This window comes from Lissotriton vulgaris, chromosome 10, assembly GCF_964263255.1.
Source record: "Lissotriton vulgaris chromosome 10, aLisVul1.2, whole genome shotgun sequence".
Classification (NCBI taxonomy): domain Eukaryota; kingdom Metazoa; phylum Chordata; class Amphibia; order Caudata; family Salamandridae; genus Lissotriton; species Lissotriton vulgaris.
The window spans coordinates 929,202,294-929,228,726 of record NC_141698.1 but is presented as its reverse complement, the minus strand read 5'-3'; the positions used below and the strand labels follow the sequence as shown (position 1 = coordinate 929,228,726).

The 26,433-nt window shown below is 44.2% G+C and overlaps 1 protein-coding gene across 1 annotated transcript in view; it reads right to left on the bottom strand.

Annotated features, from left to right (window-relative positions):
• The window catches only part of COL28A1 (collagen type XXVIII alpha 1 chain), a 689,953-nt gene that overhangs the window by 384,633 nt on the left and 278,887 nt on the right, over window positions 1-26,433 (bottom strand). The window contains exon 16 of the mRNA XM_086941924.1: window positions 7,227-7,295. Coding sequence (XP_086798050.1) covers window positions 7,227-7,295 — 69 coding nt within the window. The remainder of the gene's footprint in view (window positions 1-7,226; window positions 7,296-26,433) is intronic.

The window sequence follows — 26,433 nt, the reverse complement described above, 5'->3', positions numbered from 1 at the left end:
GAATCCTACTTGGGGAACCCAGGAGAGAAAATCTCCTTTTTTAGGGTTTGCGGGCATAGCACTTGTGCTGTGCTTGTGAAATCTATTGTGTTTATTTTAAATCTTAAAAGGGGCTTACATTGGACCCTCCTGCTCTTGGTTGATTTTCATTAGTTTCTGTGCTTGCCACCTACTTTACCTCAGTTTCTATTTCCTGTTGTCCCACTGTATGTTTCTCTCTTCTCAGTCTCCCATCTCAGGTACTGTGTTAATCCGCTTTGTGGGACTTTTTTTAAAGCTTTAGCCATCACAGTGCGTGCCCTGTCCTTTTTTTTTATTTTCTGGCAAGCGCATGGCTCTCTACAGTTCGTCTCCATTCCTCATGTTCCTCCCCCCATTCCTTCCTTCCACAAACCACTTCAATAACAACCATCAACCCATATCCCAAAACTCTGCCCTTGTAAGACTGCTGCATCTTGGAGTCAGACACCACTCATGCTAATAAGAAACAAGTGTGGCTGGCATGCCTCATGGATGGTGGGGTGCGCGGATAGAGGGTTTCCGTGGTGGGCACGTTGGAGGAGGATGTGCGCATAGTAAGAAACAAAACGCTGGGTCCCGCGTCGCTGCTCCTGCTCTCCTGGAACTCAAGGAACAGGAAGTAGGCCCCACTGACCAATCACAACGCTGCAATGCAGCATTGTGATTGTTAAGCACCCAGGCTCCCTGACCAGCAGTGTTGTGATTGGTCTGAGCACCTTAGTTGGCTGCTCAGCCAGGGAATGTGGGCCTGGGCATGTTCTTCATGCAGGTTGTAATGCAGCCTACATGGCGAAGGGGGAAAGTGCACATGACTGATTTGGGTGCTCCGAGAGGGCTGACCAAACAGTCATTGTGCACTTTGGAAAGGGCAAAGCACTCCTCCCCTGCTCCGTGAGCAGAGCAACCCCGCCCACAAAGAGGCAGGAAACACAAAATGATAATACCTGAAAGTTTATGTTTCTGCTTCTCACACTGCTTGAAAGTAGTGGGGTGACGCTCCTCTGCCACAGCGAAGGAACAGCACCTGATAAGAAATCGGGAGACTACACTGCTCTAGGAGTGATTAATGGCTGTGTTTGAGTGCACATTTATGCATTTTAATTATTACAATAAATCTTAACAATTTCTTAGAAGCATTTGAGGCCATTTAACTCGAAAACAACACTTGAAATGTATCAATAGGCGATGTTTTTGCGCTAGATTGTAAACTCCACAAACCTGACTCTACAAAACTGAAATGATATGCACAACCTTTCATCTTCTCTCTTCTGGCTCACAGGGAATGGAGGCTCTGTAGCAGGCATAGTCTGGGCACACCATTCACTCCCTGACAGGAGTTACGACTGACTGAGCTCCTAAACCCCGGTGCTCAAACCTAGCAGAGAGCAGTCACCAGGGAGATGCCCTATGAGATTAGTAAGTACGTCCATCCATTGCAGAGATTAATGGTTGGCTTCTGTGATGGCAGTGGAGACCAACTGTGACTGCCTTGCTATAGAGCCTGGCATAGCTTGCATGGCGTTATGCACGGATTGGCTGCGGCAGGCAGAGCGCTTGTGCTACACCCACGTTCAAGGGTGTTTTTACTGACAATGGAAACACAAGCTGACAATCTAGGCACCCTGTGTTATCTTTACCGTAGTCTTAATACTGGAATCATCATGTTCCAGCACTTTTAATGGCGATCTGTAGTTTTCCAGTTTGTTTCTTTCTAAACCAAAAGCAGATCTGCAAAAATAGAATCCAAGTAAAAGTCACAACAAAGTATGTTAACTCTTTAGAGTCTCTCTTGAACTTTGAGACAGAGCTTGGAAGACGCTACAGGCGTTGCCCGAGGATCATTATAATGAATACACACAACTCTATTGTAAAAAAAACAGGAGCAAACATACTCCGCTCCGGGTGATGGATGTATCTTCTATGCATCATGTGTTAGCGCTATAAACCAACATGCTTCCAAATACCCAACACAGGCCTCTAGAAGCTGCAGAAGAACGACAGACAACAAATCGTGGTTCACTTTGAATGGAAGTGATTTGCAACCTGAAAGTGCAGCTATTCTGAGTTTTTTAAAATGTCATTCATCTGACGTGCCCGTCCCACTTAAGCTATGATGCTCAGACTAGTTCAATGTGTAAAGGAAAGCGCACATAACCTTTCTTTGAACCACAGGACTAGTAAATTATTTAGTGCTGCAATTTCGTTCTAAACAATAGCAGCACTTTCACCCTGCTTGAAATTCTTCAGAGTAATACTATAATGGCAGATAGCCAATTATGAATCGTTTTAATGCGTTTCTTTTTAGGTTTTGCCTGCACGGCGCTTGTGCTGTGCTTGTTAGGTTTCGCCTGCACAGCGCTTATCAACAGAATACATTTCTTAAGTACTTAATTGGCCGGTAACTGTTTTGCATCATGCCCTCCCTTGACGGCTTGTGAACTTTGAAGCTGGTCAGAATCAAATAAATATCCCTACAGCCACTGAATGAGCATAGCAAGGAAGGGTGCACCTGCTGCTCAATGGAGTTCGAAGGGGTTCCTCTTCTCTTTGCCCAGTTTCGCTGCAACTTGTTTGTAAACTGCACTAGCCAAAAACTCTTCTTGGTTGCAGCTATCCTGCCCAGAGAATAGGCGCTGTGACCAGAACATCCGAAACCTTTATTTGATTCTTTCAAAAATCCACATTTCCATTTTTTTTCATTTTTACCACCCAAATTTGACTCATTTCTTCATTTCTTTTCTCTTTGATGTTTTACTTGCTTGCTCTTTTTTCCTTAAATCCATACTTATCTTCTTGCTTCCTGCCTCAATCTCTCCTTCCCTCATGATTTCATTTGTTGGTGTTCTTGTTATTTATCCCTTTCAACTCGTAACATAATGTCTGGCATTCATAGACACCTTTCAAATATTAGTTTACCCAAAAAAGGTTTTACCCCTGCTCATCAAGCTAAAACTTACAACAGCAAAAATATGAATAATCACATAGGCAAAACTTATAGCAATTACCAATGCTTGTTATAAGTTGGATGAAGCCAGCAGGGATTCGGTTCTACTACTGCTGCAGACGGCGAGCACAAAATACACAGGCCGGGCGAGACATTAAAAGGATTATAGACTGACACCGAAGACGCTACCACAAGGAGACGATAGGTTACAAGAAACAGCCTAAATGTAGCCATATTGAAAAGGGATAGGTATAGCTAAAACGACAAAATATATTCTTCCCGAGACTGGAAATCCTTGCATTGCAGCTGATGCATGTTAAAATCTTAGTAGTTCCAACAATTACCTAAAAACGCGGGAACTCTGTTTTTGAAACACGATTGGGAAACTCACTATGCAGCATCAGTGCGTGAAATCAGTCGTCACTCAAACGAAATATAGCGCGAGGTCATTTCTTGACCCTTACAGCCACCTTGCACTCACATGTAAATATGTACTTTACTCCTATTTTAACCTAACGCTGACACCTTTTTTTTTTTTACAAGATAAATATTTAACTTGTTAGCGTTGTAACTGTATATATGCAACTTATTAGTGTTTTTCTATATTGTGTACCTTTGTAACTATAAATATGTAACTTATTAGCATGTTTATTCTTTATTGTGTACCTATGTAACTGTATGTATGTAACCTTTTAGCGTGTTTTGTCTATCTTGTGTACCTTTTGTAACTCACCTGGTTCTTTTGTAAAGCGCACTGACACCTTTGGGTAAAGTTCGCCCTACATAAAACTGCATTAATTAAATAAATGAAAAGGACCTGGGCAGCCGCGGCCCGTGGAGGGAGTTACGGTGAGGCAGGAAGGCAAGGCGGGGGAGGGGCAGGGTGGGGTGCTAAAAACCTGAATATGGATAATTGGAGGTAAGTAAACAATTTAATTAATAAAAAGAATTTCGTAGCGCGCGCTGCATCGCATTTTACAAGAAATCGTAAATCTGAGGCAGCGACAAAAGCTGTCACGAGAAGCTGTTTCTTGTGATGTCTTCGAGGTGACCTGCAAATGGTCCCTGGAAGTGTGTCTGTAACACTTCGGATTTTAATACAGTAGTGGCGCTTGGCCAGGGTGGTGGAGCATTCGTTGCCTGGTAGAAATACAGCCATGAACTCTCTGGCTCTGAACATGGTGGCCAACATGACCTTCATTTAAGAATTTTGAAAATTACTCTTCCATAAATGACACTGGTTGTTTACGGTTAATTTACATGGTATTTGAGCACAGTTTAACTCTACATTAAGTAGTGTCTGCATTAGGTAGTATCTGGGTTGCAATTTTCTAAAAGCCAATCAAAAGAATGCATTGATTGATCACGAACAATTGATGATAAACACATTTGTTTGCAATTGGTTGATGTCATTTGTCACAGTTCATGCTCAAAGAAGATGCTGTGTGACTGTGCAACGTTCCATAGTTCTCAAAACATCAATCAAGTGTGTGTCTAAGAAATATTCAGGCAAAACGTACTTCCAAGATTTTCCATCCTGATTATAATTTTTTAACAAATCCACAGACCAGTTATGTATTTAGGAATTTTCTAAAGCATGTAGTGTTACCTTTTTAATATTTCAGAACGCTGGAGAAGTTAGCGGTGTACAGATTTGTGATAGAACGTATTTTAGAGCCGTTCCTAATGTTCTTCCTTCTGATTCGAGAGATATACAGTCAGAGAACATGTCTAAAGAGTTGCGTTTTCAGGTGTTTCCGACTCAATTGCCGCTTGTTTTGGATCTCAAGGTAGGATTAAGGGCATTAAACAATCTGGGGCTCTGTACTGCAGGAATCGGCCACAAAGTTTCATCCCCTTAAATGATCATTGAAGAATCAGGACGAGGGTAGTAAGAAACCAGATTTAGCAAATATTTTGGCCTTTTTCCCATTAGGCTTTATGGACTGTACAAAGAATTGTGAATTTGATCTTGGATTGTACTGGAAGCCAGTGAAGAGATTTCATGATAGGCTTCACGTGGTCACGTTTGTGGAGATTTGTGTGAAGTCTGGCAGTTGGTTTTGCATCCTGTTCAATCTGGCTATTATCTTCATTTGTTGACCAATGTAGATGATGTTGAAGGATTCTAGGCATGCTATGACAAAGACTCTGGTCAACTCAACACGGTGGTCCATGTGGTAGAAGTGGAAGGATTCTGTAAAGTACGGGCAATTGAAGATTGATACCTTTGAACGCTGCTCTGACTTTTGTAGAGAGAATACAAGTTCAATGTCAAAAGGTATTCCCAGGTTCCTGGCTTTTTGTGAGGTTGAAAGGGGGATTCCCCTTGCCACTGGGCCAGTAAGAGAAAGGATAAACTAGTGTTTTCCCATTGCAAAGACATGCAATCATCATTCAGTGGTGCATAGGGCTTAAGCCCAATGTGATGCTGTTATGATTATTAACGTTATTATTTATCTGGAATGGATTTGCATGTGAGCTGTATACACTTGGAAGTTCAACTGGTGCTGTTTGACAAGCTGAGCCAGGAGTCAGGTGTATGCTTGAAACTACTGGTGAGAGAGGATGACCCCAGGGAAAGTTCACAGGATACCATGGCATCAGTGACTCAAATAATATAATCCTGATTCTTTGGCTGTGCTTGGTTAGGAAAGAACGGACCGTGACAAAACAGCACCAGAAACACCCTCCCACTGTTTGAGCCTTTTAGGTAATGATCTTAGGGTGAAAATGAAGTCTCTGGTCCTGAAAATGGTAGCATAGAATGAATGAAGAGTATTTATAAAGCGCACAGCTACTCAGAAGAGTGTCCCGGCGCTGAAGAGACCTCAAAACTAGTCTGCTGCTGTCCCTACAGGGCAGGGAAACTTAGGATGAAAACCAGAAGAGCCAAGTTTTAAGCATCTTCCTAAAGTTGAGTATGTCCGTCAACTGTTTGGGTGTCCCCAGAAGGAGGTTCCAGGCACATGCAACCTGCACTTGGAAAGAACGACCTCCTGGGCGGGTGCAGCATATATTGGGGATAGAAGCCAGATGCAATGAAGATGACCTCACGGTTCTGCAGGGTGCATAAAGTGTGACTCTCCTTCTGAGGTAATGTGCACCTGTGTCCTGCAGTGCCTTACAGGCCAAAACCAAGGCTTTGAAGCAAATTATTTTTCTAACAGGTAGCCAGTGGTGGGCCTTCAGGTGAGGTGAGATCTGGGTTCTGAGTTTAAGCTGGAGGACAGCCCGGGCGGCCACATTTTGGACCACCTGCAATTTATTTAATAGGTATTCTGGGAGGCCTAAGTATAGGACATTGACATAGTCCAGTCTGGAAACAATAAGGGCTTGGACAACGGTTGTCCTGTGGTCAAAAGGCAGGAGGGGAAGGAATTTTCTGAGGATCCGCAGGAGGCCAAAACAGGATCATGCGACTGACTGGATTTGGGCTTTCATAGACAAGGAGTCATCCATCTTGACGCCCAGGTTCTTGACCATGCTGACAGAAGAGAGGGGTGTGGTGACATATCCAATGGCCACTATTGTTTTGACTCATCCGTGGGTGGGGATCCGATTTCTCTGAGTTGCATTTGAGCCGGTTTTCCCTTAGCCATGCAAAAACCCTAATCAGATGTTGATCGATCTTTTTAGCTACAAAGTCTGCACCCTTGTCACAGGTGAATAAAAGCTGCTAAAGGAGCAAGGTGAGACATACAAAGGTTGAAAAGTGTGGGGCTCAAAAGTGAGCCTTGTGGGAGACCCACCTTCATGTACGGGATGGGAGCAACAAAAGGGTGAGACCAGAACTCTTGGTGTCCATCCTTCAGAAAGGAGGAGAACCACTTCAGAACCGTGCCACCAAGACCTCAATCCTGCAATTTGTGCAGTAGTCGGTCATTTGGCACAGTATCGAAAGCCGCGTAGAGGTCCAACAGAATTAGCATGGCTTTACCCCCCATATCAAGCTTCTCCTTGATGGACTCTGAGATGTCTGAGAAGAACTCCAAAAGGGTTTTTTGAGAAAGATTGGGATGTATGAAAGTACAAAGGTACCTACCTAAATGATTTACTAAAGTAAATTTAGGGTAAGAAGACTGCAGTTACACCCAGTAACTACTGTGTCTTAAAAATGTAACTTACAGGTGATTCGCCACTAGCTTTCTTGATAAGAAAAAACGTTAAAAAAATGACATCAAAGTGACAGTTTAGATTTAGTTAAATTTAACCAATACTATATTTTTTAAATTATTAACTTTGGATCCTACATAGTTACCTGCACTCCTTGAATACCAACACCAGGAGATCCCATGGGGCCTTGAGGTCCAGGTGGACCAACTTCACCCTGTAACAAAAAATATGTAATTTATACTGTCAAGAATGACATAAAATGTACTTGCTCATGGTCTCATCTGACCCCCACATCTTCTAATGCTTGTGGCACCATTGATTCTGTTACTTTTTATGAATTTTAGAAGTAACAGGGAATACATTGTATAGTAATAACATTGCCCCTTTCTCACAGTTAATTTGTAGCATGTACAAAGGAATTCTGATTGTGAATGAATGAATGAAGAAGCTCTTCAGAACTGACTCCACAACAATCATTTGTAATTCAACCCGTAGGTGTCTATGACACAGAATTCTAGAAGTGTTGAGAACCTGCCAAGGCGTTTTGCCATTGTAGAAAATAAACTGTTATAGCTTCCACTATCACAATAGAGAAGTCATACACCAAAGGCTTCTATGACATACTACTGCTTTCAAAAATATCTTCATGCACAAATATTGCACGAAAACCATTGTGGTACGAATTATAGAGGATAAATAGTTATGATGCAATTCACGTGAAATACAAAAACATCATCTCCAATATGCAAGATTATATAGGTAAGTGCATATATTTAAACATATAACAAATATTTATATATTTAGAAGGCCTAATGGTGATAGCCAGTGGGTAGCTATAGTTTGAACCAATTTTTCCCATAGACAAAGTATTTTTTGTTTTGGTAATAACTTTGACGCCTATTGACGAATCTTTACAACATTTTCAAAACTAATGTACAACTTACTTGAGGTGATATATAGAAAATGTCAGGATGATTTCTGAAGCGGGGCTGAGAAAAAGTTGGGTCCAAAATCGCTTTTTCCCCATGCAATGTCTATGGGGATTTTGTATTTTTTTTAACACGATTACAGCCCGAACCGCTGAACAGATTTACACGAAATTTTGCAGAAAGAAATACCTTAGTGTATAAATGGTGTTTTTTTTGTAATTTGACGTTAATCTGGTCAGTAGTTTCGGAGATATTAAATAAAGAAATGTATTCAAATCAAGGGGCATGGATCTATTGTGGATCCACCCACGAGTGATCCGCATATCCAGGAGAAATTGAATGCCCCGATTGGCTAGCCGCGACCTGAGAGGAAAGTTGAGGTCACCATTTTCTTTTGTCTGTTGGCTCGGGGAGGGAAAACTAAAGTGAGAAAAAACACATAAGGGGTCAGAATAGGATAGGACAGTGCCTACATTTTTCAGCGGATCCATTGTGGCACTCAGTGCGACTCTCAGTGTAGAGCCGCGCAGAATCCATGAATCAAAAACGCAATGGAAAAAAATTAACACCAACTCATATAGCAACCCCCCACCGCCCATGGCCAAAGGCTGTGCACAGCATGGGGTTAGGTGCATGTGGTGGGGTTGGCCACGGTCCAAGCCCTGCTGCCAACCCCACCATGCATGGCCAAAGGCCATGCACAACAGTGGTTCTATTAGAAATTCACTGAAAAAAACAATGTTTACAGAGTCGTTATAGTTTAGGTTTATGTTTTACCCACACAAAACCATAGAAATTCTATATCAGGACCGGAGGCTTCTGATTATGCTGTCTTAATTTCTTTACTGAACTCACAGCAGACAACTAAAGTAAAACTACATAAGTAAAAAACATCAATACCCATGAGGCTTTGAACCACGCCTCATTTATCACAGCCAATAACTGCATCACAAAGTATACAAAATAGAGAGGCAACATACTGGCTTCCTCCTTCTTTGCTGCTCCGCAGCCCAGATAAGTGCCTCTCTATTTTACATACCTTGCACTTTGATGCTTGATTATTACATTATTGCATATTTATGACTATTTTCTTATATTTTATTTACTATATAGTGGAGGCGTTTTTCTTCGTGCCCTTGTGCGCGCTTTGTGATTGCGTTTTTTCCCCTACCCCGGAGTGCTGCTCCGTTCTGTGTGCCCCGCGCCTTACCGCCTCTTACTTTTCCCCCATTTTCCGAGCACGTGTTGGGCTCTAGGCGGTGCCCTGTGCAGACTGCTTGGCTGTCACCGGTGTTGCTGGTTTTGATCGCGGTCCTCGATTGGAGGAGTTGGCCCCCCTCCCCAGGGAGTGAGACGCATGCAGGGCCCGTCCGGGTCTCCGGCATGCGTCTCGGGTGCGAGCGCATCTTGGTGCGCGCACAGCCCCTAATTACTGCCGGACCGATGCCCTCTCCTAGGCTGAATCAGGATAAAACTACGCAGCAGGCCAGGAGTCAGTAGGGCTATTTTGAGCAGCTAAAGCAGCGTTTATTCAGTCATTGAGTTTCCAGCATTGCTCATTGACATTGCCCCTTGAATTCCAGGGTGCCTGGAAATACTTTTCCAGGGTGCCTGGAAATACTGCATGCAATTAGGGGTTTCAACCCTCTATTAGTCCTAGAATGGGACTGGCATTACTCTTTGATCTGGTATGGGTTTTTCTGGCTCCTGGGCCCCGGCACTACTCCCAAACAACGCCCTACATTACTTAGGGCTGACTACTGATTCCCTCTGGGGATTTTTGATTGGAATCTTTGTATTCTTTAAAGACTATGGCAGATTGTGAATTCTACAAAAGGGGGTTGCTGGACTGTTCCAATGGAAGATTGAGGGAGATTTAACTGGCGTGACCAAAGGTGTAGGAGTAACACCCTGGGGCATCCATTTTGTTGGATGGATTTGCCTTACACACCCAGAAGGGTGTTATGCTTCATCATCGGCGGTTGCTCCTCGTCGGGGAGGCGGTGCAATCCCCGACGGGCTCACCTCAAAGAGGGGCTCTTTGGCGGAGATCTTTTTATCCAACAGCCTTATGGTGAGGTGTGGGTGTGTGGGCGGGGATGGTGTGTGGTAGTGAATGGGATATTAAAATGTAGCTAGGGGTACCGGAATTCACTTTATTCTGGGGGTCCCCTGGCTGCAATTAAAAATAAGGGGCTAGTTCACTAGGTGTCAACAAGTTAGGTCAGGTGACTCTAGATGAGACTAGGGGTGAAGGTGGTCGACATGTTTCTCGCAATGGGTAATTGCCCGCGATTCATCAGGACCTTAAGAAGGTGAAAAACAACATGCTAGTGTCATGTGTATACTGGTGTATGTTACCTCTGTGGGTTGTCCTATGCCCAATGGTCTAGAACTAAAAGCCACATGAGGGGTCGGCGGGGCGAGACATCAGGGATGAGCTCGGCGGAGAAGGGTAGGTCACAGAGCACGGACACAGGAGATTCGAGCTAAAACCCAAGGGCTCATCCCTGATGTCTCGCCCCGCCGACCCCTCATGTGGCTTTTAGTTCTAGACCATTGGGCATAGGACAACCCACAGAGGTAACATACACCAGTATACACATGACACTAGCATGTTGTTTTTCACCTTCTTAAGGTCCTGATGAATCGCGGGCAATTACCCATTGCGAGAAACATGTCGACCACCTTCACCCCTAGTCTCATCTAGAGTCACCTGACCTAACTTGTTGACACCTAGTGAACTAGCCCCTTATTTTTAATTGCAGCCAGGGGACCCCCAGAATAAAGTGAATTCCGGTACCCCTAGCTACATTTTAATATCCCATTCACTACCACACACCATCCCCGCCCACACACCAACACCTCACCATAAGGCTGTTGGATAAAAAGATGTCCGCCAAAGAGCCCCTCTTTGAGGTGAGCCCGTCGGGGATTGCACCGCCTCCCCGACGAGGAGCAACCGCCGATGATGAAGCATGACACCCTTCTGGGTGTGTGAGACAAATCCATCCAACAAAATGGATGCCCCAGGGTGTTACTCCTACACCTTTGGTCACGCCAGTTAAATCTCCCTCAATCTTCCATTGGAACAGTCCAGCAACCCCCTTTTGTTGCATTCTCAGATACGGACACACGCTGTGACTGGACCTGCCACCACTCTGAGTGGTAAATAGTGTCTGTTGATCAAGTGATCACATTGTCTTCCTCCCTCCTTTTGACAAAAAAAAGATTGTGAATTCTACCAGGAGGAGGTTGCTGCGTGTGAAGAGCAGGGCGATGATGAGTACTATGAGGAAGAGTCGATGGAGGGCATTATTGATAAAAAGTTGGATGCCAAGTTAGACAAGGCCCTGTCTTTCGCCCTGTTGCCCATAGCTAAGAAGTTGGAACTTCTGGTTCCCCCTGGTTCTTCCATTCCTCCCTCAGGATCTCCCTCGGTCCCTGTTCCCCTCACTCCTGCCGAACCCCCAGGTTTATCATGGCCTCACGCACATAAATATTCGAAATTATGTAAGTCCAAAGAGAGTTCTAAGGATGGCGCCCCTGCCCCTCCCCCCCCGCCCCCCCTCCCCCCCCCAGTCCTCTCCTATTCCTGTTCGGGATACTACTACTGATACCGACACGGACACAGACTCGGCCCATGACTCCCCTCGCAAGTGCGCCAAAAAGCGTAAGCACGCTTCTTCCCCGGTCCAACCTTCGCCCTTCCTGTTTGATCCCTCAGACATTATACACCCTAGGTCCTCTGACTGGATCCCTCCCCCCTGCTGTTGCGGAATACATGCAAATTCATCTTCGCAAGTGTTTTGATAAAGAGGTTAGGGCTCGACTGAAATCAGAATGCCCACAGCCAGACTTGGCTCACAAGGTAGCCCTCACTCTGGACATAGACTCAGCTATGACCACCTTCTTAAAAAAGTATAAAAAAGATCCTAAGAAGGGGATTGATCGCTCCCTCAGGGCGTGCCAAGATAAGGTTCTTGACCTTTTGGGCCCTTTTTCAAAAATTCTGAAGTTGGCCCTCCAGGCACAGGAGACGGGGGCGCTATTCACCCCGAGATCCTGGTTGGATGGGCGCAAAGAGCGATTTGCATGTTGGGGAACGCTAACTGCGCTTTGGTCTCTGAACGGCCACTGTCCGTATTGCTTAGGATTGATCCACAGTTGGTAGAGTTGGCCTCATTGGAACTAGGTCCTCTGGCTGAAGGGCAGCTTTATGGCGACAAGTTTGTGAAGGACATTGCCAAATTCATGAGCATGTTCGCTTCCCTTGATAAATCACAGGCTTCCCTTAAAAGAGTGCTTCATCAGGTCACTGGTAGGGCTGGCCATGGCAGAGGGCGCTCGACCGGCAGGTACACCAATCCAAGTCCTCAGAGAGGCTTCTCCCCGAGATGCTGAGGTTACACCCAGAAGCCCCAGCAGGCCGGCTTCTACCCATCCAGATCTTATGGATACAGAGGCCGCTTCAACATGGGTGTCAACCGTGGATACAAAAACTTTGACTCCCAGTAGTCTGGTAAGTCCTGTATGTCCATCGATCCCCTAGACAGCAGGTTGTTGCATTTTGTGGTCAATTGGATGAATCTCACGTCAGATGTGTGGATCCTCCAGACCGACTAGGGCTATCAGATAGAACTGTTGGATTCCCCTTGTCTGGTGTTTACCCCTCGTCCTCTCCTTTTTTCCCTTCAAGAATAGATTTTAATAGACTCAGAACTAAAAGAGCTTATGGCCAAATGGGCTATTGCCGTAGGACCCTTCATCCCCAAAGGATTTTGCAGCAACGTCTTTTTGGTTCAAAAGAAGGGCGGAGGTCAACGATTAGTCTTGAACTTCAGAGATTTCAATCCGTAGTTAGTCTACAGGCATTTCAAGATGGAGGGCATCCATCTTTTGAGAGATCTCCTGCTGGAGAAAGATTGGATGGTCCGGCTGGACCTGAAGGATGCTTATCTTACAGTACCTTTTTGCCCCTCACATCAAAAGTTCTTGCAATTTTAATGGAAAGGGCAATGGTACCGATATCGCACTCTCCCCCTTGGTCTGTCATCGGCCCGTGGGTCTTTACCAAACTCCTGAAACCAGTGGTTTCCCGCCTTTGGGAAATGGGGGTGCAACTCATTGTGTACTTAGACGACATGTTAATTCTGGCGCAAGATCAGGCCCTTCTCCTCACACACTTAAAGTGAACAATGTCTCTTTTACAGGATCTGGGTTTCGTCATCAATATCAAGAAGTCAATGATAGTCCCGTGTTAGCAGATAGAATTTCTGGGATTCCTGATAGACTCAGTCTCTGGCCAACTTCTCCTCCCTGTGGGAAAGATCAGGTCCATAAAAAGGGAGATCAAATCCACTTTGTCCTAACAAATGATTTCTCTGAGAGTTCTGGCGAGAATTGTGGGTCTGTTGGCATTCTCGATCCGAGCCATTTTCACATGTCCCATGCACTACCGGGCCCTTTAAAGACTCAAGATCTTTTACATTCAGAAGAAATTCCATTATGATCACCTCATTCCCTTATCCCTGGAAGCTTGGGAGGAGCTTTGTTGGTCGCTGGAACACATGACCGCCTGGAATGGGCGAGAGATCTTCGGCGCAGCCCCGGACGTGGTTGTCGAATCTGACGCCAGCCGATGGGGCTGGGGTGCTCGCTGTGGAGAATTTGCCACAGGCGAACGTTGGTCAGCAGGCGAACTAAAGTTGCACATAAACTGCTTTGAGTTGCTGGCCAGCTCCTTTGCCATCAGGTCAATCTCACCTCTGAAGAGCAATTGTTGCATCCTTCTCCGGATGGACAATGTCTCAGCTGTGAGATATATCAATCGACTGGGGGGCACGAGGTCCCGTATGTTGGTCAACATAGTGAAGGAGTTCTGGCACTTCTGCCTGGATCACAAGATCAATGTCAAAGCAGATTACCTTCCGGGGAAGCTCAATCCGGTGGCGGACTGGAACTCCAGATTCCTCAGAGATTACAGCGAGACTTCACCCCACTCTGTTTGCATGAGTATGTGAGCCCATGCAAAATAGATCTATTTGCTTCTCGCCTTAATGCCCAACTTCCCCTGTTCCTCAGTTGGAGACCAGATCCGAGGGCAATGGGAACGGACACGTTCCTTCACCATTGGGGGCAGCAGAGAAACTTTGCCTTTCCTCCGTTCGCCTTGATCCCGAGAGTGGCGGCCTTTTTCCATCGACAGACAGCTTCAATAGTGTTGGTGACACCTTTGTGGAAGATTCAGTCGTGGTTTCCCACACTATTGGAATTGTCTGTGGATCTTCCTTCTCAACTTCCGGTGTTCCTGACGCTTCTCCAGGTCCCAGTGGGAGCATGCCACCCATTGGTCCTGCAGAACCAGCTAATTCTGATGGTGTGGACGCTCTCTGGAGACATGAGAGCATTGCAGGCCTTTCACAGGCGGCTGCCGGCTTTATACAACAAGTATCCAGCTTCCTGGAAGAGATGGATGGGTTGGTGCCTTCAACAGCAGGTGGATCCCGTGGGATCAGATGTGACTGAGATTTTAAACTTCCTTTCTGAGTGTGCAGAATCAGGCCTTGCTTACAGATCAGATAACAACTTCGTGTCCACTATTTCAGCAGGTCATGATCATGCTGAAGGTAAACCTGTGGGGATGCATCCTCTGGTTTGTAAATCGCTTAAAGGTGTTCGGGTGGCTAATCCACCTCACCCCAGGTACTCGACCTTCTGGAATCTTGTCCGAATAATGCAGATCTTTCTTTGAAACAGCTATCTGCCAAGCTCACCATGTTGTTATGTCTCATCTCCTATCGGAGAGTGTCTGATGTACGAGCCTTAGATATTGCTGGTAGAATGTTTTCTCCACAGGGTGTCTCTTTCGCGATCACGAGATGGACGAAGGTTTGTCACGTTCAGTGGAGTATACTTCTTTCCATCATAATAACAAGTTATGTGTCCCTGTCTTACAATGTTTGAAATGTTATGAAGAGCGTACTATTGCACACAGGTAATAGTACGTTGGGTCAGTTGTTAATTTCAGTTTCAAAACCTTTCAAACCAGTCTCTGCTGTCACTTTGCTAGGTGGGTTAGATGGGTGATGTCAGAAGCAGGTATTAATATTTCTGTATATGGTGTCCATTCTGCAGGAGGAGCTATGGCCTCCAAGGCGTACATGTTGGAATCTCGTTTAGAAGACATCCTTAAAGCAGTGGACTGGTCTACAGATTCTATGTTTAAAGTTTTCTATTATAAGGCTTTTTCTCATGTTTCTGATGCTGTGATTGATGATCTTTGAACCAGCATAATCAGAAGCCTCCGGTCCTGATATAGAATACAAAATTGTCCAGCTGTTGCGACAAGAATTTTAGATTCTATTAAGGACACGAAGGCGAGCATTATCCCACAGTTGGGACAATTTATTTCAACTGTTAAGTTGTTTGATGTTATGTTCATAACAACGCTTTATGCCCACCCTACGAGAAGTGAAGTTGTGGGTTCCCTTTCTCAATCCTGTTTCTGTTTAAGGAAATGATTCCAACAAGAACTGACTAGTTACTCCAGATGGAGATGCATCGTCTTCATGACAGAAGCAGATGACTTTGCGTGCTGTGGATTTAATTCTCTGTTGAGAATACATAAAGGAACTGTTTATCTCTCCGTTGAGAGTTTGAGACTTTGGTTTTGGTTCGTACTTATGAACTGAGTTTGCGCAAAGAAAGAGGAAGCTAGTATGGTGCCTCTCTATTTTGTATACTTTGTGATGCAGTCATTGGCTGTGATAAAGGAAGCGTGGTTCAAAGCCTCATGGGTATTGATGTTTTTTTACTTATGTAGTTTTACTTTCATTGGCTGCTGTGAGTTCAGTAAAGAAATTGAGACAGCATAATCCTCGCCTCTGTGTCCTTAATAGAATCTAAAATTCTTGTCGCGATAGATGGAACATTTTGTATTCAGCAGTTATAGTTATACTTATCCGAAGAAACTATAACTTGTACCAACAAGTAACTTTAGGCCATACTGTATGACTATATATTTATATTTATATTTTACAAACACATTAGTAAAATAAATATCAGTCAAAAATCATACTAAATAGAATTGAAAAATGTAATTACATAAAAAATATACTGTAACAAAGAAACACATTTAAATTCAAACATTCAAAAATTAAAAGAAGTGTGATAAAAACATAAGAAACCTCACAAATACTAGTATAAAAAAAATATATTTATTTATCCTCATAAAACAGGGAATGTTTTAAATACTATACTGAAAGTAACAAGCACACAAAATTGAAAATAAATATAAACAAAAAATTGAATTCCATTAAAATGAAATATTAATTAAAAATCTAACCTAAATAAAACTAAATTAACAATGGATATCCAACCAAAAATAAAATGTACCACTTCCATTCAACCTAAAAACCAGTAGCAAAAGTACTGAACTTTAAAAGAGGTCAGATTTATTATTTCAAATTCCAATGTAAACAACAGTAGGGAAAGCCTAGGGCTACGAGGGATCCGATTTTCTATTCCCACTCCAAACTAAGCAATAGTAGGGTAAGTTTTGGACTTTGGGGGGGTCAAATTAACTCTTCCTACTTCAATCTAAGCAACTGTAAGGAAAGAATTGGACTTTGGGGGGGTCAGATTTACTGTTCCAACTCCAAATAACTAACATTGGTGAAAGCACTGGACTTTGGAGGGGTCATATTTATTAGTCCTACTCTAAGCTAAACAACAATAGGGGAAACATTGGACTTTGGAGAGGTCGAATTTACTATTTGCACTTCAACCTGAGCAACAGTAATGAAAACGCTGAATGTCAAAGAGTCAGATTTACTATTCCCACTCCGACATAAGTAAAAAAAGGGAAAGTGTTGGACTTTTTCAGTAGTTACATTTACTGTTTCCACTCCCATCTACACAACAGAAGAGAAAGCGTTAGATTTACTATTCACACTCAAAGCTACATGACAGCAGGGAAAGTGTTGGATGCCCCCAGCTCCACGTGCAGAGACTGGAAAAAGATATCAGAATATCAGTGCAACAACCCTCTCTGTTCTCACCTCCCAGACTCAACACCCAAACCAGAACAAGCAGCAAAAAACTCAGTGGATCACAGATTGCCCCGATACGCTTATCCCCACCAAGACAGACAGTTTCAAAAGACCAACCAAAAGAGGCAGCTGGTTCACCAAAGAATTGGAATCCACCAAGTGCAACTGCCGGCAACTAGGATTGAAGTGGCAAATCAGCAAAAAGACAAAAGACTGCACCGCCTTCAGGATAGCACTGAACCAGTACCACCGCCTCCTGAAAGAAGCCAAGAAGAAAGCCCTAGCAGGCCTCATTGTAGTCAGCAGCAACCACAGCGAGGAACTCTTTGGCATCATGAAGGAATTCTCCAATACCATGGTTACCGAGAACAACATTACAACATCCGAGGAACTATTCGACACCCTTGTGACTTTTTCCACAACACGATCTCGGCCATCTACAAAACTTTGTACCCTAACCCCCCGCCACTGACTGTATCAACCAGCTCATGAACACAAACCCCGAACACCTGCTCACCCACTGGAACCTCATCAACGCACAAGTCACTATCTCTATGATGAATTCTGTGCACTCGGGAGCACCCATGGACCCATTGGCAACAAACTCAGGAAAGTCCTCAACACCTCCATCATCTCGGCCTCCTTCTCTGAGGACTGGAAACAATCAGAAGTAAAGCCCTTCCGGAAAAAAACATTCACTGACAAAGCTGAACTGAAGAACTACTGGCTCACCTCTCTGCTCCACTGTCCAGCTAAGGTTATAGAAAAACAATCAACCAGCAACTCGCCCAACACCTGGAACACCACAACATCCTGGACCCCTCCCAATCTAGATTCCGAGCTAACCACAGAACAGAGGCAGCCCTGATTGCAGCCACCAGCTACATCAGGGCCCTCCTGGACTGCGGCAAAATGCCAGCTCTCATCCTCCTGGATCTGTCAGTATATTTTAACATCAAGATGACCTTGTTCCTCTCCAGAAGAACTCAGAGGATCTGTTTCCCTCCGATCACCTCAGAGCCCCAGAAGATCATCTGATGTGTTCCACATTGATTGTCCCTCTGCCCCCCCTTCAACACGTACATGACCCATTTGCCCTACACCATCAGATCGCATAGACTCAACATCGTCTCATATCCCAATGACACCCAGCTCATCCTCTCGATTGTCCAACGACCCCTCCACCACCAGAGCCAACCTCAGCAGAGGCATGATAAACGTCACTGATTGGATGAAGGACAACTGTCTTAAACTCAACAAGGACAACACATAAGTCTTCTTCTTTTGGAACACCTCAACCTGGAAACAAAGCATGGTGGCCCACGGGACTCAGTACACATCCTGCCCGACAGATCACGCCTGCAACCTCAGCACCATCCTGGACAGCAAGCTATCCATGGAAAAGCAGATCAACGCAGTCTCATCAGCCTGCTTCCAAAACAATTTGCATGCTCCGCAAGATCTTCAGGTGGCTCCCAGGCAACACCAGAAGGACAGTCATGCCAAACCTTGTAACCAGCACACTGGACCATTGAAACACACTCTACGTAGGAATCACTGCATGCCTCCTAAACAGACTACAGACAATACAAAACTAAGTGGCAAGACTCATCCTCGACCTCCCCAGAAGGACCCACATCACACCCCACCTCAAGAAACTACACAGGCTCTTGATCCAGAAGCGATGCCAGCTCAAGATGCTGACCCACGCTGTCAAAGCACTGCACAACAAGGGACCTGCATACATCAACGAACGCCTGACCTTTCACCAACTGACCAGACACTTTCCATCTGCCTCTCTCTTCTTCGCATACACCCCCCGGATTGGTCGTACCAACAGCAGAGGATGCTCTTTCTTGTACCTTGCAGCCAAGGCATGGAAAAACCTTGCCCTGCACCTCAGAACTTCCCCCTCGCACCAGCCTTCAGGAAAGAACTCAAGGCATGGATGTTCGAATGAACAAACTACTAGGCAGCAGCCAACTTCGCCAGCACCTCGAGATCCTGCACTCTATAAATGATTGATTGATTGATTGACTTTGCAGGCATCAGGTTTCCTAGTATCACTCCATTGTAAGCAAACTCAGGGAAAGTGATGGTTAGATTTACTATTCCCATTCTAATCTAAGAAACAGTAGGGCAAGTGTGAACTCTTAAGAGGTTAGATAGACCATTCCAATTAATAACATTTTTTTTTTAAATTAAACACTCAATAAAATAAACATATTTAAGTATGTTTAAAATAAAAAAATTACGGATTACAAAAAATGTCATTACATTGAATGTAGAAAGAACACATTCCATCATACCAAAAAATAAAAAATGGTATACAAATTAAAACGAATACACTTCCTGACTTACTAACCAAAATTACTATCAACAAACTAAAACATTATAAATAAACTATTATTATTATTATTAAATTAGTTATTAAAGAAAACATTTATAAAATGAAAAATCTAAAACTCATTATGAAATTCGAACTGAATACAGGGATCAACTAGCCTAAAAACAACAAATATTTAACATGACATTTAATCAATTAAATAATGTACATATTTAATTATGGAATAATCTTTTAATTAATCACAAAATGTATTATGAACAAAAACCTTCATAATATTTTAACAACGTCTCCTCTCAAAAATCATCAACATCTCCACACCACAAGATTGCACAGGAAAGTGTAAGGGTGAAATATGACAAAAAAAGAAAAAAATGAAAAACACTGCTACATTAATATTTTTAAGGGGACATTTACTGGAGTATAGTGTTTTTTGCATTTTTTACCGATGTATTTCTTTAATTTTACACTTAGGGGCCGATTCCGATTCGGTAAACTAATCTGTGCGACCAAATCGAATCCGTAGCCCTTTCTGTACGACTCGTCCAATTACCGTCTGAATCCCGTAGTACGATTCGTAGGAAAAATATATGACCGAATCGTTGCGAACCGTACGAATAGCAAGGGAAAATCCGTACAACACGGACCCTCAAAGTGAACCGTACGAATCATAAACATGCTGTACAACCCGACAAGTACGATCCAGACCGGGGAATCAGAATGAGATTCGTACGGAAAACATCACGTATGACCGAGTCGTATCACTATTGTAATGGAGCCTTACACGAGCGTGTGTAACGCACCGTACCCCGGCATTCATGGCGTGTGTACACCGTACCACAGCAATCATGGCGTGTGTACGCACCGTACCCCAGCATTCATGGCGTGTGTACGCACTGTACCCTGGCATGTGTACGCACCGTACCCCAGCATTCATGGCGTGTGTACGCACCGTACCCCGGCATTAATGGCATTTACGTCGTGTCCCGAAGATGCGGTTTGGGTCGGGCTTTGCTTTTCCGGACGTTTTGAGCTCACGTAGAAAATGAGTCGTACGGAGTGTCGCAGAGACAAATCGTACTTGCTGGGCCGGAAACTGCAGCTTAATTACGTACGAACGTCGCGTACTGCGTGTTCCGGATACAAATCGCACATATTTTTTAGTTGTTCTGTTTCAGTACGATTCGTACGGAGATCTGCTTTGGATCCAAATTGTACTTCATTGTACATCCAAGGACGTTTACGGGTACGATTTGTACGGGAAATATGTTCCGTATGGCTATTTGTAAAGGGATTTTACCGAATCGGAATCGGACCCTTAGTCTATGTTGTGGGTTTTGAGGGGAGTACCATGTACTTAAAACCAATTGAAAAGATACATTTTAAAAACACTGTACTACACTTGTACTCAGATGTACGAACATTCACATTTGCGATTCGCAAATTGGGTCGAATTGCGACTCCCAATTTGCGACTCGTAAAACTGAATGTACAACAGTGTCGCAGACTCTGTTTGTGATTCCCAATGGGGTCGAAAATTGCATGCCTCATTAATATTCATATGAGGCAGTCGCACTTTGCGACCCCATTGGGAATGGCTAGCACTCACAGAGATGGTGGCCTGCTGGGGTGAGTAGACCACCATGACTGTGACTGCTTTTTAAATAAAGCATTTTTTTAAAAAAATGCAGTTAAAGGAAAACGGGATGCATTTAAAAAAAAAAAAAACTTTTCAGTTTAATTTTTTAAGGCCAGGCAGTGGTACCTGGGACCACTGCCTGCTCTCAAAAAATATTATTGCACCCATTTACAAAGGGTACAGCATCCTCTGGGGACCTCTTCCTGTTTGCAAGTGGCTTAATACCCTTTTGAAAAGGGTGGTAAACTGCGATTGTTTTGCGACCGCAAATGTGGCCGCAAAACAATCATACATTGCAATCAGACCCGCTATTAGGAAGGGTCTTACATCTGCCCTCAAGTTTCCCCTTAAAACACTAAGCGTGGTCTTAACTATATTTTGCGCTTTTGATTTGGAGGAGCGAAATATTGATTAGACTACACTTAATCTGCGCTCTGGGTTTTGAGGGGAAACATTCGGCCCGATTCACCAAGGTACACTGAGACGAAAGTCTAACTTTACAACTTTTGGTACTCACAAAGGCATTTACGAGTAGTACATGCAATTTGTGAATACAGAAGATCTAACGTTACGACTTTCGATATTCAAAAAGGACATTTGCAAGCAGTAAATGCCCTTTGTGACTACAATGTCTGTAACTGCTTTTTTAATAAAGCAGTTTTTTAAATGCAGTCTGTTTTACTTAAAGGAAAACAGGATGCATTTAAAAAAGAAAAAATTATTTTTTCAGTTTCATTTTTTGAGGGGAGCCAGTGGTCCCTGAAACCACTGTCTGCTCATAAAAAATATTTTCGCACCCATTCACAAAGGGGAAGGGGTCCCATGAACCCCTTCTCGTTTGCAAGTGGCTTACCACCCTTTTGAAAAGGGTGTTAAACTGCGATTGTTTTGTGATCGCAAATGCAGTTGCAAAACAATCATACATCGCAGTCAAACTCGCTATTAGGCAAAGAGACACCCCTTGCATGCCCCTTCATAGTAGCGACTCGCAAACCATATTTTGCGAGTCGCTGGTAGGTTAGTGACTTGAAAAATATGGTTTGTACATGGGGCTGACGAATTCCCATTAGCGACTGCAAAAAACGGAGGTGAATCTGTCCCCAAGTTTCACCTTAAAATCCAAAGCGCAAACTAAACTTGGTCTTAACTATTTTTTGCACTTAGATTTTGGAAGAGCGAAATATTGTTTAGACTACACTTAGGGGCCGATCAGGATTGCGGTTTTTCCGCATCCTCGGGGCCGGCGGAAGCCACCGCCGGCCCCGAGGATGCGGAAAAACCGCAGCGGACTGACCAAGGACCCACCGCCACATTAGGATGGCTGGTGGGTCCTGGTTTCCGTCCGCGTTTCCCGCCGTGGAAAAGCATACGGAACTTCACTGCGGGGGCCCGTTGCAGGCCCCCTAGGTGAAGGGGGGGTGGGGGGTGCACATGGGGGGTACCTATGGTACCCCCCTGCATTTGCATGCAGAAAGCGGCAGGCACCGCATGGTGCCTGCCTCTTTCTGCATGCAAAAGCAATGCGTGCATTTTTAACATTGCCGCGGGTGCAGCTTGAAGCTGCACCCGCCGCAATGTTAAAAATAGAGGATGTGACCGCCAGGGTGGCGGTCACATCCTAATTGCACAGGAGGGAACTCCGCATGCCATGCGGAGGTTCCCTCCTGCTCTGGGGTCGCGGACGGACGCAAGTCCGTCCGCGATCCTGATCGGCCCCTTAATCTGTGTTCTGGGTTTTAAGGGGAAACATAGGGCCCAATTCCCCAAGATACACTGAGTCGAAAGTCTAACTTTACGACTTTTGGTATTCACAAAAGGCATTTACGAGTAGTAAATGCCCTTTCTAAATACCGAAGATCTAACTTTACAACTTTCTGTATTCAAAAAGGACATTTACGAGCAATTCAATTCAATTCAAAAACTACTTTATTCGAATATTTAAAATCATAAAAGCATACTATTCAATTACATTTTTAAAATCACATTTACAAGATAAAATAATCATATTTACATATAATACTATCCAGCAATAGACGTAGAATTAAATGGGCAGAATTGCTGGAAAACCCGTCCAACATTCAAAGGCTGTATGCGCTAGTCGTCCCTGCCCTAGAAAAGGTTGAGGGTTGCATGCACCACCCAGTCGATGACACGGAGCCCTCCGCTTTAGAAAAAGCCGAGGTATCTATTCCTTTGCTTCCTAATTCCGCACAGCTCAATGCCCTTGGTGCTATTCACTCTGACCTATGCACCAACCTGGCAGAAGTGCTGAACCCTGTAGCTAGGCCGAAGAAGCCTAAGCAGAAAAGAGTCACGTGGTTCAACGCTTCCTGCAGGAGAGCAAAAGCCACATTACTAGAGTCCCTTAAAATACGAGATACCCCAAGTAAGATCAGGGAAAAGCGACTGGCTTATAAGTCAACCCTCCGCAGTGCCAAAATAGAATGGGATGAGGGAAACTGGTCCGAAATGACAGCCGCCCTTGCATCACGAGATGCCCGAACTTTCTGGCAAATCGTTAAGCACGGCTCAGCTGAACCTCTAGCGGCAGTAGAAGCAAACATAGCACCCTTTGTCTGGGAGGAACATTTTAAAAATCTATATAAAGCACATAACAGGGACCAACTGGTGACCCCATCAGAAGACATAATGCACCAACCCATCGAAAGCGTAGCTCCCATGGATGGATTCACCGTGGTGGAAGTTACTACTGCAATCACGGCCCTGGCTGCTGGAAAGGCGCCAGGTCTTGATAGGCTCCCTGGGGACCTATACAAACACGAGGTCAAAATTTGGGCCCCGTACCTTAGGGTGCTGTTTAACTCAATCTTGAATGGCATGCCAATCCCCCCAACTTGGCTGGGGGCAGAGATAGTCCCAATCTTTAAGAGGGGATCACCTCTGCTCCCAGTCAACTATAGGCCAATAAGCCTGATAGGCGTGTCACAAAAACTGTTTGCCAGGCTGTTGCTGAATCGCCTGCTGGATTGGATGAGGGAACGTAATATCCCGAGTCCTTTCCAAGCTGGCTTTAGGGAGAAGGTCTCAACCTCAGACCAGGTCTTCCGGCTTGTCCTCATTTTCTGGAAAACGGTGCAGCTGGAGGGTGACAGCCTCTACACTGTATTCGTGGACCTGAGGGCGGCCTTTGACCTGGTCCCCCGGAAAAAGCTTTGGGAGGTGCTGGCCAAATTGGGTGTCCCTGAGGGTTTGTTGGAGATGATTGTTCGTCTTCACAGTGCCAATTTTGCACAGGTGAGGTGTGGCAAGATGGGGGCATTGTCTAATAGGTTCCCCGTTGACAGGGGGGTAAGACAGGGTTGTGTGCTTGCACCAACCCTGTTTGGCCTCTACGTCAACGGGGTTATCTCTCATCTAAACGGGGTCGCTAACACTGACGCTCCTAAATTAGCTGGTGTTAGGGTGCCGGCTGTCATGTTCGCCGATGACACCCTGCTGCTTTCAAAGTCTGCAACGGGCATCCAGCGTGTCCTTGATGGTTTTGCGGACTTCTGTGAGGACCATGGTCTAGAAATCAACACCTTAAAGACCAAATTCATGGTCTTCAACCCCCCATCGAAATTCCGCTTCAGCCCCAAAATTGGACAGAGCAGGCTTGAGAGGGTGAAAACTTTTGAGTATCTTGGTGTCATGCTAAACGATAGATTGTCCTAGAACACGCATCAGGAGAAAGCACTCCTTAAATTGATCCAATACTCGGGAGGCATCATGAATCTTCTGGCGAATAACAAATCTTCGATCAGGCCCATAGGTCCTCCGTTACAGATCTACAAGATACAGGCAAGGGGGGCTGCGATGTATGGGTGTGAACTTTGGGGCCATGTAGGAACATTAGATCTGGTGAAAGAGGAGAACAAATTTATTCGAAGGGTTGTAGGACTCCCCTCTAATACGCCCCTTGTCCCTCTTAGGTTGGACCTCGGGCTACGACCACTAGACGAAGAACTGGCTTTTCACCCTCTGGCTTACTGGCGCAGGCTGTGGGCAACCCCGGAACTGGCCAGCTACAGACAGGGATTACAGGAGGTGCTCGCCATGCCCAATGCTGGGAAAATTAAGTGGCTTAAATTTATTAAATCAGAACTGGAGGGTCTGGGACTTTCGAAGATGTGGTCTGATCCCTTAGCTGCTTGCCCACTTATTCCCAAAAAGAAATTAGCTAAGGCATATCATGACAGTAAACTAATGGAACTTTTTAACCACCAAAAACCTGGTTCATTGACAGATTCCTTCATATGCTTTAAGGACACTTACAACTTTGAACCAACTCTAGATAAATTGCATCCTCCTTCGCTCAGGAAACTATATTTGCAGTGGAGACATGGGTCTCTCCCTATTAGAGCATTCACAAGCAAATGGAGCGAACAATCAGCCAGTATCTGCCCAGCATGTAGAACGTCTGACGAATCTGAACTTCACATACTTTTTTTCTGTCCGGCTTACCGAGAGATTCGTAAGAAATGGATAGTTCCACTATGCAGAAATCTGGGATTTGTGGAGTGTTTGGCTGCCCTCAGAGTTTTGAAATCTAATCTGACTGACTATATTGTGTTTGCAGTGGCCAAATACCTGGGTGCTATCTGGTGTCTGAGAAGAAAATGTCTCAGGGCTGGCAACTGACCTTAATGCACCAAGGACATGATATTGTAACAAGGAACTCTGTCTTTTAACAATAATGTTTGATTTTATATTGCATAAATTTCCATTTAAAAAAAAAAAACTTTCTAAATGAATGTTCTAAACGTCTTTTATGGTAAAAATTTTACCGAAATAAAGATTTTTGAAATGAGATAATACAATTCATACAGACTAGTCTTGGAGTTCATCAGGTGCACAGATTTCCAGAATATCTTTTCAAATATACACATGATCTATAAATAAAATCAATAGTAATTTTTATTCAAATGTCTAATCAGTTAAATCTTTGTGGTCTCTACGACATTGAAAGTTACTTTTACTCTCACTCACAATTTGATTCCTCTAAGTGTCTAGTTTTTTTGTTACGGATAGATGTTACAATAAAATTTGCTACCCCAAACATGACAACCGAGGATTCCATCATCTGTAAGTAAAGTAAGGCGGGTTTAGCTTGAATAAAACCCATATTTTTCAACAGTGGTAAAATAAACCTTTTCCTTCCTTCCGTATAAAATGGACAAAAAACCAAAAAATGCATAGTGTCCTGGTATGAGTGATAATCACAATTACAGGGGGCGGCATCCTCCTGTTTACTCCACTCCCTATAGTTTCCCAATAACACATGCAATTGATTAAATCGGAATTTAGTTAAAAGCCATCTATGGTAAGGTTTAGTAACAATAGTCAGGTATGGTTGAATAGACATTGTCAAAATCAGTAAATAATGA